This window comes from Oxyura jamaicensis, chromosome 9 (genome assembly GCF_011077185.1).
Source record: "Oxyura jamaicensis isolate SHBP4307 breed ruddy duck chromosome 9, BPBGC_Ojam_1.0, whole genome shotgun sequence".
NCBI classification, from domain to species: Eukaryota; Metazoa; Chordata; class Aves; order Anseriformes; family Anatidae; genus Oxyura; species Oxyura jamaicensis.
This window is the reverse complement of record NC_048901.1, coordinates 23,942,584-23,954,771: the sequence shown is the minus strand read 5'-3', so window position 1 is coordinate 23,954,771 and position 12,188 is coordinate 23,942,584. Positions and strand designations below refer to the sequence as shown.

At 40.3% G+C, this 12,188-nt stretch overlaps 1 protein-coding gene across 3 annotated transcripts in view; it reads left to right on the top strand.

Moving 5' to 3' along the window:
• Positions 1–11,655, top strand: part of MFSD1 (major facilitator superfamily domain containing 1) — an 11,953-nt gene extending 298 nt beyond the window's left edge. The window contains exons 2-17 of one of the 3 annotated variants that reach the window (XM_035334253.1): positions 70–122; positions 561–673; positions 1,000–1,042; positions 1,348–1,415; positions 2,112–2,220; positions 2,415–2,517; positions 2,991–3,089; positions 3,702–3,813; positions 4,499–4,555; positions 5,046–5,202; positions 5,723–5,820; positions 6,125–6,237; positions 6,716–6,763; positions 7,444–7,504; positions 9,832–9,946; positions 10,199–11,655. In XM_035334253.1, coding sequence (XP_035190144.1) covers positions 70–122; positions 561–673; positions 1,000–1,042; positions 1,348–1,415; positions 2,112–2,220; positions 2,415–2,517; positions 2,991–3,089; positions 3,702–3,813; positions 4,499–4,555; positions 5,046–5,202; positions 5,723–5,820; positions 6,125–6,237; positions 6,716–6,763; positions 7,444–7,504; positions 9,832–9,946; positions 10,199–10,258 — 1,409 coding nt within the window. In that variant the 3' untranslated portion in view covers positions 10,259–11,655. Of the gene's footprint in view, positions 1–69; positions 123–560; positions 674–999; positions 1,043–1,347; positions 1,416–2,111; positions 2,221–2,414; positions 2,518–2,990; positions 3,090–3,701; positions 3,814–4,498; positions 4,556–5,045; positions 5,203–5,722; positions 5,821–6,124; positions 6,238–6,715; positions 6,764–7,443; positions 7,509–8,860; positions 9,648–9,831; positions 9,947–10,198 lie in introns of those variants that run through there. The other 2 variants (XM_035334251.1, XM_035334252.1) reach the window with 2 other exon arrangements.
• Positions 11,656–12,188: the final 533 nt, after the last annotated feature.

Genomic DNA, 12,188 nt, shown 5'->3' with positions numbered 1-12,188 from the left:
CTGAGGCGTCCCCCAGCCCCCTGAGGCGTCCCCCAGCCCCCTGAGGCCTTCCTTCCCTTCTCCCCACAGGCAGCTACTTCTGCTACGACAACCCGGCCGCCCTGCAGACGCAGGTCCAGGCGGTGAGTCCTGCCCTCGGGGAAGGGCTGGGGGCTGTGTGGGGCCCGGGTGCCCGCTGGGCTGGTGCTCCGTGGGGTGCTGCTGGGGGGGGGGGGGGGCCGGGGTGTGGGGGGGGGGGGGGGGGTTAAGATAGCAGCGCTGAGCCCGTCAGAGGTGCTGGCGGTGTTGATGTGCCACACTCTGGTTGAGAAGAGTTGGGTGGGTTTCTTTTAGGTGCGTCTGAGAAATCTTAAGCCCTATGCATTAAAACAGCGTGCATCAGTTCATTCTAAGATGTCAGTTTCCAGCAGAAATCATCACCAAATGTCCCCTTGCACTTTCTGATCAGAAAGCATGTTTATTTCTAAGTACTCCTACGTAGGTGCGCATTCTGTGACTTTGTAGGTACCTTAGAAGCAGGTTATTCACTTAGCTATTCTCATTTTTTCCTCCTCCTGTAGGATATGAAGGTGAACACGGCTCAGTTCATGGCGCTCTATGCCTGGTATTCCTGGCCCAACGTGGTTCTTTGTTTCTTCGGAGGCTTTCTGATAGACAGAGTGTTTGGAATACGGTGGGTGTGATCCTGCTGTCGTTTGCGTTTGGCTGGTGGTAGAGTTAAAGTGCATGTGGAATTTAACACAGCATAGTTCTTTTTTTTTTTTCACACTACCTAGGACCTTCCACTGGTACAACCAGGTTTTGCTCCTTTAATGTTTTCAGTAAAGTAGCTTCAAAAATGCCAGTCTGTATCTTTTCAATGAAATTGTCAAGCTATAACACGTATTAGAGAACTTTTATTGTACATCAACCTCCCCTTTTTCCTTGCTGTAGGTCTAACATCGTGTTTTACAGGGGGAAAAGGAACCTAACTATTAAGTTGTTTTATTTTTCTTACAGGTTGGGCACTATCATATTTAGCATCTTTGTTTGCGTTGGGCAGGTAAGTGCAAGTGGGAGGGTGAAGGATGATACCAGAAGCATCTCTGCTGGGAGTGGGATGGAGAAAAGAGCTCAGATGGCTTTGCTGATAGTAGTGTGTATTCAGGGTGGGTCCGGCTGGGTTTTGTGTAGCCAGCAGGATAATGCGTTAGGCAGAGGAGTAAAATAAAAAGGAAAGAGCAGGAAGTGGATGTGAAACAGTTCTTTAGGTCCAGAAAGGGAAAATCGTCTTGCTTTGGGATGGTTCTAGTTTGTTCCGTGCTCCAAATTTGAGATGATAATTTATCTTAAATGTTTACCTGACAGGTGATCTTTGCCTTGGGAGCACTGCTTAATGCTTTTTGGCTGATGGAAGCAGGCAGATTGGTGTTCGGGTAAGTCTAGAGGAGCGTGCTATGTGCCCTATCGTGTAGGATCAGCTTTCAGCGACCTGGAAAGCTGCTGCTGTGTTTGCACTCTGACAAAATCATTGGGTGTTGAGGCACCTTTGAAGTTGAGTCGTGCAAAAAGCTTCAGTCATGTTCCCATTCTAATGTAAAATTAGAAAATAAGTAGAACTCCTCAGTTGTTCTTCGTTTGGAAAATCCACCTACTGATTTCAGAAGTTAAGAAACTCCCCAAATAAAGACTTGGTGCTCAGTAGTCTGACAGAACTGGGTTAGTCTTTCTCTAATTTTTACTGTTTTGAATAAAGGGAGTTCTTAGCAATAACAAATACAACGGGGCTGCTGTAGTGGCAAAAATGAGAGCAAATGTCAGATTGCCTCCTAGTTTTGAATGTTCCACAGAATTAAAATGTTAGAAAGTCCGACCAACTCTTCTGGGGGGTGGACAATTGGCTTTGGGTTCTGATAAGATGCTGCTTTTGGTGTCGTTGGGGTCAGCAGCTGAACTACTTGGTTCTTTAATGTTTTTACCTCCGGAAATGAGAAGCTGCTACTCATCAACTCAACTTCCATAAATGACCGAAGACAATTCTTACCCGAGTCACGTCCTTAAGACTTCTGTTGCCTCATCGTTGCTTCTCACATTACGGTTAACATGCTTTGTTTTGTGCCTTCCTTTTTTAGAATAGGTGGCGAATCCCTAGCGGTGGCACAGAACACGTATGCAGTCAGTTGGTTTAAAGGCAAAGAGCTAAATCTTGTGTTTGGATTACAACTGAGCATGGCCAGAATTGTAAGTTTAAAGCTGTGTAGCTCTAATTCATGGTCCTTAATGGGTGTGGCTTGCCTGTGGTGCTGGTGGCTTTTATTCCCTGTGTAGTTTTATCTGTCTCTAACCATTGTTCTGGAAGCAGTTTGGCTGATGTTCCTTTTGAATTCATATGATTGTGGAAGGCATTATTCTTTACGTAAGTCTGTTCCGCCTAGGGGAGCACAGTGAACATGAATATCTTGGGATGGATATACTCCAGAGTTCAACATCTTCTGGGGCACAGTGGTCACAGTACTCTTGGGCTAACTCTCATGATAGGTTAGTAATATTTTTGAATTGATGTCACTTGATAGTTTGGGTTTCTGAATTCGAGTGGTATGCGTGTACGTTGCTGATCTCCTACTGACTAGGAAGTAGGAAAGATGCATTTGGGACTGGGAAGAGCAATTCAAATAGTGCTTGTGTCAGTGCCTTATGCCGTGCTCCTGCAGAGTGTGTGATTGCTGCATCTGATGAAATCACTGTGTGATTTTTCTGGCTGCCAAACTCAATTTTGTTTCTTATAGCAATGAAATGTTCAATGTACTCTGAGTAAAGGGCAGACTTTTACAAAAAAAATCTGAAGGGCGTCACATCACAGATTGTGTGTAGCTGCCTGCTGTGTAAAAATGGAATTTCAGCTCCCTTTGATACATATCCCATTAGATATGTGAAGATATGTTACCCTGTGTGCCTAAAAGCCGAATACTGCTTGGTTCATCAGCTAAATGTGTCGCGTTAACTTCTTGCAGGTGGCATAACGTGTCTCTTTTCACTGGGTTGTGCGCTAATCCTTGCTTATCTGGACAAGAGAGCAGAGAAACTCCTTTGCAAAGAGCAAGGGAAAACGGGTGAGTGGTGTGCGTAAACGTGCCTTGGACTTGATTCTTTCATTCTAGAGCAGATCGTCCTGGTTGCTCAATGCTTTATTTATGGAGCTTGTGGAGAACGTTCCAGTTCACACCGGTATGGACAGTGCTGTTGCCACCAGTACTCTGTGTTGTTGAAATCCATCTTATTTCCTTCAGTGGGTGTGCAGAAAGGTGTGGCTCTTTTCCATCAGTGTGGTGGTTTGAGTCTTCTGTGTGGGAGAACTTAGAAAATAAACAAAACTTGAGAAGCAAATGTGAGTATGTAACGTGACGTTTCAGGCACTAATTTCACAAGCCGATCATTAAAGGAAGTATTTATATTTAATTCTACTGCACAAGACAGCTTTAAAAAAAACTTTGGAGAGCTTGTACATCCGGCTTAATGTAGGAGATAAGGTTTGCTGTTGATCTAGGACCTGTGTATTCTTAGCCTTGTGCTCACCGTGTGAACTTTATACAAGAACGTAGGTAGTGGCAGGATCATAATACTTCAGTAGTGACTCTCGGTCACCTTAGTGTTTACTCAGTGTTGATTAATTTCAGATACACTTGTGCTGACTAAAACAATGTTGTCTTTTGCCTCCGTTCCAGGTGAAGTGATTAAGCTAACTGATGTGAAGGACTTCTCTTTGTCACTGTGGCTTATATTTATAATCTGTGTCTGTTATTACGGAGCAGTCTTTCCTTTCATCGGACTTGGGAAGTAAGCACCTCGCAGAATGCAGCTCTTTTTCCCCTTGAGTTTGGCCAGGGTTTCACGAGTTGTAGTGTGGTTTACAAGGTAGGAGGTGCAGCTAATGTTAAAAAAATGCAGATGGCAACGTGACGTAAGCTTTGGTGCGGAAAGTTGTGGACAGTTGTCATACAGAATTCCTCCAGTGCTCATACACCATCAAATTTGAGCTGGGGGCTTAAACGCAGTTCCAGCTTTGGACTGAAGCTCTTTTGCTGCTGATTTTAATACATTTGCTGCAAATTTTAATATATCAAGCTGAAGCTTGAAGCATTTATACGTAGATTTTTTTTAAAACTATGTGATTTGATGTAAGAACTCAGATTTTGAATGAAATTAGAAACAGACCTTGTGAGCTTCATGCATGTTTTATGTTAAGTGGAAAGGTTGAGGTTACTTGGAGGTGTTTTAACAGCCAGCGAGGTAGGTGTCTATTTTTCACTTGTGCATTTATTCCCAAACCTCTTATTGCTAATGTCTCGCTACCATGTTATATATTGGTTATGTATTTTGAATGTTTTCTGCAAAATGCAATGTAAATAGTCCTTTGACAAAAATCTTGAGACTCTAATAGTCTTCAAAATGAGATCTCTTTTGGGTGTTTGATAATTATTCATGTTTGCATCGTTCTAAGCTTGTACTTCTTTATTTCTAGGGTTTTCTTCATTGAGAAATTCCAATTCTCATCTCAAGAAGCAAGTGCAATAGACAGGTATATTTTGGTTAGTTTAATGAGTAGATGCCCTGCTGCCGTGCTTTAGGTGTTTATATGTATCTGTATTTTGCTTCAGTGGATAGGTAGTTGGCATGGTCTGAGGAATAACTGGGAGACGTTTGCTTAAGTAAAGATGTCTTCGATACGCTGGTTGAGGGATCTGAAAGAAAAAGTTCTGTCTGAAGGGTATTACTGTGGAATTTGGTGATTCCCCTCAGAGCTGAAGGAAACAGTTGAATAGCAATGCTTAATAAACTAAATTTTCCTTGTTTGAAGATGAATTTGGGATCTGGAAAAACAGAAAACACTTGATGGTGTATGATTCCAAAAGTTCTAAGTATATTGCTGTTTCCTTCTTGGATGATGAATATTTTCATGTCCTCAGACGTTTTGGGAATTTTGAGTTCTGGAATCTATTTTACTTTGCGTGTCTAGTTCTTGTGGCTTGAAGTTACAAGGGAAATTCTCCTTTTTCACTCTTCTGTAGCATTGTGTATATTATATCAGCACCCATGTCCCCTGTCTTTGGATTCCTGGTGGATAAAATTGGAAAGAATATCATATGGGTCTTATGTGCTGTGATAACTACGCTTGCTTCTCACATTATGTTGGCGTTCACCTTCTGGAACCCCTGGATAGCAATGGTAACCAGTGTCTCTTTAGCTTTGATAGCTAAATCTAATGAAGTAAGAAATTTTGCTGCTAATTAATTTTTCTGCATAAGTTGCCTTTCTTCTGACTATGTAGATAGTCTTAAAACTTATTTAAATATTCCCTTGTTATGTTGGTGTAGTTATGAACCTATTAATATCATAATTAAGCCACTTCTAATGGTTTTAAACTTTCTCTAGTGTGCTATATTTGATAGCTGTAAACTTGAATAAAAGTTTTTGTTGTGAATTTCCTCTTCCTAGTGCCTGAGAAATAGATTATGAAATTAGGTTTATAAGTCTTAACGCAGTGCCCACCGGTGTTTCCACTTCTGGAAAGAGTTCTCTCTCCTTCTAAATATGCATATTTATTTAAAAGAGCATAGCGAAAACAAGTTACTTTTGCTTTTCTTTCCCTTTTTTGGAGAAAGGGAAAACTAATACATTCATTTATTAGAACTTTACAGCAAAACCACCTTTCATCCAGCATCCTGTCACTTATTTATTTCACCAGTGTTTACTAGGAGTGGCCTACTCCTTGCTTGCCTGTGCCCTGTGGCCCATGGTGGCCTTCGTTGTTCCAGAACATCAGCTGGGAACTGCTTATGGCTTGTAAGTACTGAGATCTGTCATCTTACGCTGCCCTACAGTGATGACATCCCATTAAGTGGAACCACTTAATACCAAGTAGTTGTAACAAGTTTAAGGTCGCTGCTTCTGCTCAAGTTCAGTCTGGGAAGAAGTCTCCTGTAGTTTCAGTGTGTGGTTGTAGCAGATGCACAGTAACTTCTGCAAAAACAGAGTCGTGACTCTGCCTAACATATGGAGAGGAGTTAAGAACGTCGTTCAATAAAAATAAAATATTGATTGTTCTTTAAAAAGCTCCTACACAGTGGTAATCCTTTGTTTGTGTTAGCATGCAGTCTATCCAGAATCTCGGTCTGGCGATTATTTCTATAGCAGCTGGGATGATTCTGGACACAAGAGGATACTTGTTTCTTGAGGTCTTCTTCAGCGCTTGTGTTTGCTGTAAGTAGTGAAAACACTGAAAATAGGTCCTGTACGTTGAGGAGGCTTTGGTTTCCCTAAATATTTCCTGTAACACGCTAGTAACTCCTTCGTGTCCGTGCAGTTGGATAGACATTTTCAGCTGAGGCAGCGTTGAAAGAAGCTGGTACCTAGTGAAGTATTTTGTGTGTTTTTTTCCTGAAGTGACTTATGCAGAGTGAGTGAAAGGGTAGGTGAATGATGCTCTTAAAGGCTGTGTTTGTATCAGGGGTCTCTATTAATATGAAAAAAACCCTTAAACTTTCTCTGAGTTACCATGCTCACAAGCAGCAGGGTGGAATTTTCAAAAGTGATAGAAATGCTGCTGCAAAAAGCTCCCTTTCATTACAATTGTCATGAAAAAAAATCTTAATTGTTGCTCAGTTGGATGTTAAAGCTGCTTTTATGTTACTGTGGTAAACTTTCTGTCAGCTAAAACTGTTTTTTATTTTATTTTTAGTGTCCCTGATAGCTGTAGTCATGCTGTATTTTGTGAATCATCTCACAGGTAAGTGAAGTGCTTTTAGTGTCTCTTGATGTTCGTTTTTCGTTGTAATTCACGAAGTTACTAAGATGAACTGTTTACAGTTGGTGGTGTACAGCTGGGTGTCAGACGTGGATTTTTTTCCTTGGTGCTATAGTGTGAGCCTTGCTGTGATGTTGAAGCTGATCAGCAGGGTGAAGTACCTGCCCCTCCAGCTAACTTGAACAAATGTGTAGGATATTATGCAGATAAGCAGTTAAAGCTATTTTTATGTGTAAACAGCTTGATTGTATGTATCTGCAAATATTAAAACTTGGTAGACTTTCCTTCAAATAGTGTTCTTTCTCAGCTACTTCTTGAAGCAGTAACCAGTGAAAGATCTAGAGGGGTTACATTAGTCTGTTTCTTTCCTACTTGCTTTTACTTTCTCTAATTTTATGGGGTAGCGTGATGAGTGGTAGAGAAACTTCATTGTTACTCAGCAAAAACCTGAGTCAGGCTTGAGAGCTTAGTGTAGTTCCTGATTTTGCTTGCTTATATGATTGAGGAAGTTGCTTTCTTCTATTTACATCAATTTTTGTAAAATGACTGATCTCTTCTGTCAAATGCTCTGAGAATTTCTGTAATGAGGTATAACATCAAAGATACAGAATTAGAAAGCATCAATTTTTAAAGCTTCAAAGTAGATTTGTCATCTGTTGCAGGTGGTGATCTTAACTGGTCTGCAAGGAAAAGGGAAAAACTGCAAAAAGTAGCTGCAACCGAGTAAGTATAAAGAACATTGTCCTTACAAAATGTTGAACCTGAAGTAATGAAGTAGGTTACTGGCAGACCTACAAAAGAGACTAAGTTCAGACATTTGTATGGAAAGTCGCTTTCTTTCCTTCAAGTTAGGATTTCATACTCTTGCCTCCTGTGAATAATCAGAGGAAGTAACAATGAACCAGGTCTCCCTTCCTGGCACTCCTGCTTACTATTTCTCCTCATTAATTTCAGTAGCCTTCCAACTCAGTGGAATTGAGGTGTAGTTTTAAAAAGTTCGCATCATTTAATTTAAATTGTGCCCTTTTACATGGTGTGTTCCTGACTGAGTCAGCAACAAACATTACTTGGGTTTAATGCCAAGTTGTGCACGGACTGATTTTTTAAGAGTCACATTAAAAACTAGATTCCTCTTCAGAAGGAGAGTCTACTCTCTGGTCCCTTCCCATTCGGCTTGCTCCTTATGCTGTCTCTTTTTAGAAGTCTTACTGTGTCTCTGAAAACTGTGGCTCGAGTTTAAATCGTGCTAGTAATGTCAAGCTCAGTTTGTGTTCAGATCTGTGCCATAAATGCTGGCTGCAGTGAAAAGCTTTTCCATGACAAATGTTAATGTGGAACCCAGTCACAGCTCTCAGGATAACTTCTGTGGAATTTGAACTGCCTACATATGAACAAAGAGGAATTTGTTTGATGTGTTCTGTTCTCACCTAATTCAGCTCAGTGAATCCCTTCGGATCATGAAGTCAGTTTGCATGTAGTGCTGAAATGCTTTCCCTTTTTAATAGGTAACAACACTTTACCTGCAGATACTGTGCATCTCACAGCTTGTATCTAAGTTCTTTCCAGATAAATACCTTGATAATAAAGACACTTTACATATGTACTTCATGGACTTTTATAAAATTGTGCATATGATGGTACTTAATATATAAAAAAAAAAAAAAAGCCTGTCAACTAAGTCTTGCCAGGTGACTTGTGGTGGCAAACTTGTGGTGGCAAGTAACATTGTCTTGATTGTTGTCCTGGTTTCTTATATACCAGTCATGAGGAACACCCAAGGAAACAAAAGCTTTCCAGAGCTGGTGAGCAGGCAGACTTAATTGTGATGAGCCTCATCCTTGAGGCAGAACATCACAGCCATTTTTTAAAACAAATGAAAGAACAAAAAAACCAATGTTGTGAACCTATGTTGTGCTCGGGAGCAAAGGAGACCTGTGTCCAAATAGAGCCGCTTTTCGATCTGCCCTGACCATGCGCATAACACCGCCAGAATTTACTGTGAAAGATGTCTTAGAGTATGCTGTGGGATATAGTGCCTTAGAGTAATATTTTCAGTAATTTGTACAATGTTTTTTGCAGAAAAGAAAGTTGATTAGCAAATATCATCCTGAAGTGGGGAGCATTTGATCAGCATCATGTCAACCTGAAGAATTTGTGTTGCTTAGTTTGGTGGTCAGCACTGGACGATAGTTCTTTTTCAAAAAAATAACATTCTGGGAATTTTATAGTAAATGGCTAAGTTTTATGCTTTGTAACCAATTTTAACTAATGCCAACTCATCTCTTAACACTTGAACAAAATCAGTTTACAGTGTTTTACGCTGTTTAAGCTGTCATTGGAGAGGGCACTCTGCAGCCCAGGACAAACACATCTTAAAGACTAGCCTAAAGTGTCTACGTACAGCACTGTACCATTTTGGTGTGGGTGGAGAACTCTTAACAGCCTTTCATGTACTGGAATAAGGTTCATTGCCTTCCTTAGGAGTGGGTCACTGTTACTGCCTTTGTCACTGTCTTAATGCAAACCACTGTCTTAAGCTAAACATGTTCAGAGCTTTGTTCAGTCCTGTTTCCCTTTAAGATCGTGTAGGAAATGACTGACCGATGGTGGTCTGGTCAAATATCGACTCTTTTGTAGGAGACTGCTATCAGTTCTGAAGACTGCTGAGCAGTCTTTTACTTGCATTTTTGACAATTGATTCTTTTTGTATTGTAGTCTTATATTTTCAGGAGTGAAGACTTGTTTAATAAAGGGATATTAAATTGTTTTTACGAAAGCTCATTGAGCATGTTGTAATCTGTGAAAATCAAAAGATTTATCTTTCTACTGAAGTCTTGCAATCTAAATAAAAGGAAACTGCAGAAAATAGCCTCTCTCTTTCTTTACACTTAGTGTAATCCATTCACAGCTTTCTTCCAATCGAATATCCAAAATTAATCTACAAACATTAGAAGCATTTTTATTTATAAGAAATAAAACCGCCGTACACCAGGTAGCTGCCAAGTTTGCACTCTTTAGTGCAAATCTCTTAAATGAATTTTCTTTTCCAGAGCAGAAGAACAAGAGAGACTCAGACGTCAAAACGAAGATGACTTGGCTAAATTACGGCCAAAAGCTGATGACTTTAGTTTCAGGAATAAATACCTCTCCAGACTAGGCGCTCAGGTATTAGTAACAAAGTAGGGTTTTTAATATTAATGAGCAGAAGTCTAAAATGGCTGTTTCAAAACCTTGGTTTATTGTTTCAAATAGCCAGCACATTAACCTCTGAGTGGAATGCTTAATGTATGCTTGTTCTCAGAAACAGTCTAACCAATGGTAGTAAAAAACGTAATGAGGAAAATGGAATTGAATCAGACCAAATAAGCTGAGGAGCATGCCTCTCATGATGCATGTTTTTAATCTTATTTTTTGCAGCTACCAGACAATTACTCTTCCTATTTATCGACAATGGCACACAGAAGCGTGTTGAAATAGCATCTTGCCCCACTTGCAAAAGCAGAAACACAGTGAAGTTCCTGTACACAACTTTGTTTCCAGTACTGTGAACTAACGCTGCAGAAGCAGAATCATGAACCACATTTTTCTGCAAGCACAGACCCTATTTTTAAAGTATTTGGCTTAAGCTCCCCTCTGCACCTTGAGGTACATAGCACAGATACTGAGGAAGAATCACCTGGCTGTTTGAACCCGTGAGCATGTGCTACACCATCCTAAAATACTCAGTGAGTAGCTCAACTCAATAGCTAAGACTTGATCTCCTCTCAGTATACAACCACGGCTGAAGTGTGGAAGCTTTGCTGCAGTAACCAAGTTGCTGTGAAATGAGTCGATGTAGTCATGGAATGTTTAACTTCTCAAGTTGGACAGTTTTATTGCCGTATTGAAAACAATCTGTTTCATTTTTATGGTAGAAAACGTGAGGGAAGACTACCTCTTATTTTTGGTCTAAGCAAATATTTCTGAAGAAAACGAACTATACAATTCTAATGCTTCTATTCAAAAAGTACTAGCCCTGGAATTTACCATTAGATCACAGACTTAGCAATAACCTCATGTAAGTGAAATTTGATGTATTTAAGAGGTTGCTACTGAAAACTGTGGAAAGAGTTAAAGAACTGAGTTCTGGCGCTCTTGGGAAAATGTTGTTACATTTCATCATGAAAATTCTGCTTTTTCCATAATTCCTGTGGCAGGCTTGTTCCTGAACAGAGCTAGTTTCTAGTAACTCCTGCGGAGTGCTTTACCAGATTCTTTTATCTTTGTTAACCATAAAGCCTCACTTATGTAATTGGACATAAGTTCTTACACTAAACTAATCGCACTCTAAAAGGGAAGAGCATCTGGCTTTCTTGAGCGCTGGCTGCACCGAGCAAAGAGCTGCTGTATGCAGAGGTGCACAGGGGTGAGTGAGCTTTTCTTGGCTGACTTCAGGGAGTTCTTGTGTGCCCCAGTGCTTAAGAAATTTAGACAAGTTGCTTGACTGGAGAGAAAATATTTTGTTAGAATAAAAATGTTATATTTATATTACTTTGCCTGCAGTAACTTAGCCCTTCTGCAACTCATTGTTTTAATTTTTTATTTTTTTTTAAGGTATGACTAAGCAGAGATTTCTTTCATGTTCATAAAAGGCTAACAGGTTTATGAAAGACTAAGCCAGGACTATTTTGATTAATAGTAATATATTCTGAAGAACAATCTAGGAAAACAAAGTGGCAGATTGAGCTTACTTCTGAACTGGAGCAGTACGCTGACCTGTGAGAACTCTTACTGGTGCTCTCTGTGCTCCCCTAGAGAACCAAACGCTATCATGGCTGATTTTTGTTTGTAGACTTGTGAATTATGGATCTCTTTTAATAAAAGCTTTAAATGGATGTTGGCACTTGTGTTGTTCTTACTGTTTTGTGATGTGTTGTTGCCCTTGGAGGTAGTTGAAATTTACATTTTATTTTTTTTTTTAAACAAGCACGATTTCTGCTTTTCCCTGGGAAATATGTAGATGAAGCGTCTCTTTGAGGATCCAAAGGAAAAATTTCCCCCCGGTTCCTTTGCTGTTGGGTTGATGCATTTGCCCTTGTTGGGAAGGGAAGAAATTAGATAATTGTTCTTCTACTGCTCTTCCTCACTTCCTTCAGCCAGCTGCTTCTGCCAGTCACAGATCTCTGCTTCTGGTCTAGCACTAACACGTTGTGATTATAGGTAACTTCTGCTGTTACCCATGGATCAGCATTTCATGCAGGACAGCAATGAGGAACTTAATGTCTTGTTGAAAGTTTCAGTTCCTAAATTCTCTGTACTCTTGAGCGTCTCACTAAAATACTGCGGTGCACTTCTCCATGTGGTGTAACACCCATGTCAGCTCAGCTCCAAACACCACAGCCTTTCATTTCTGAGGGGTTTTCAGCTC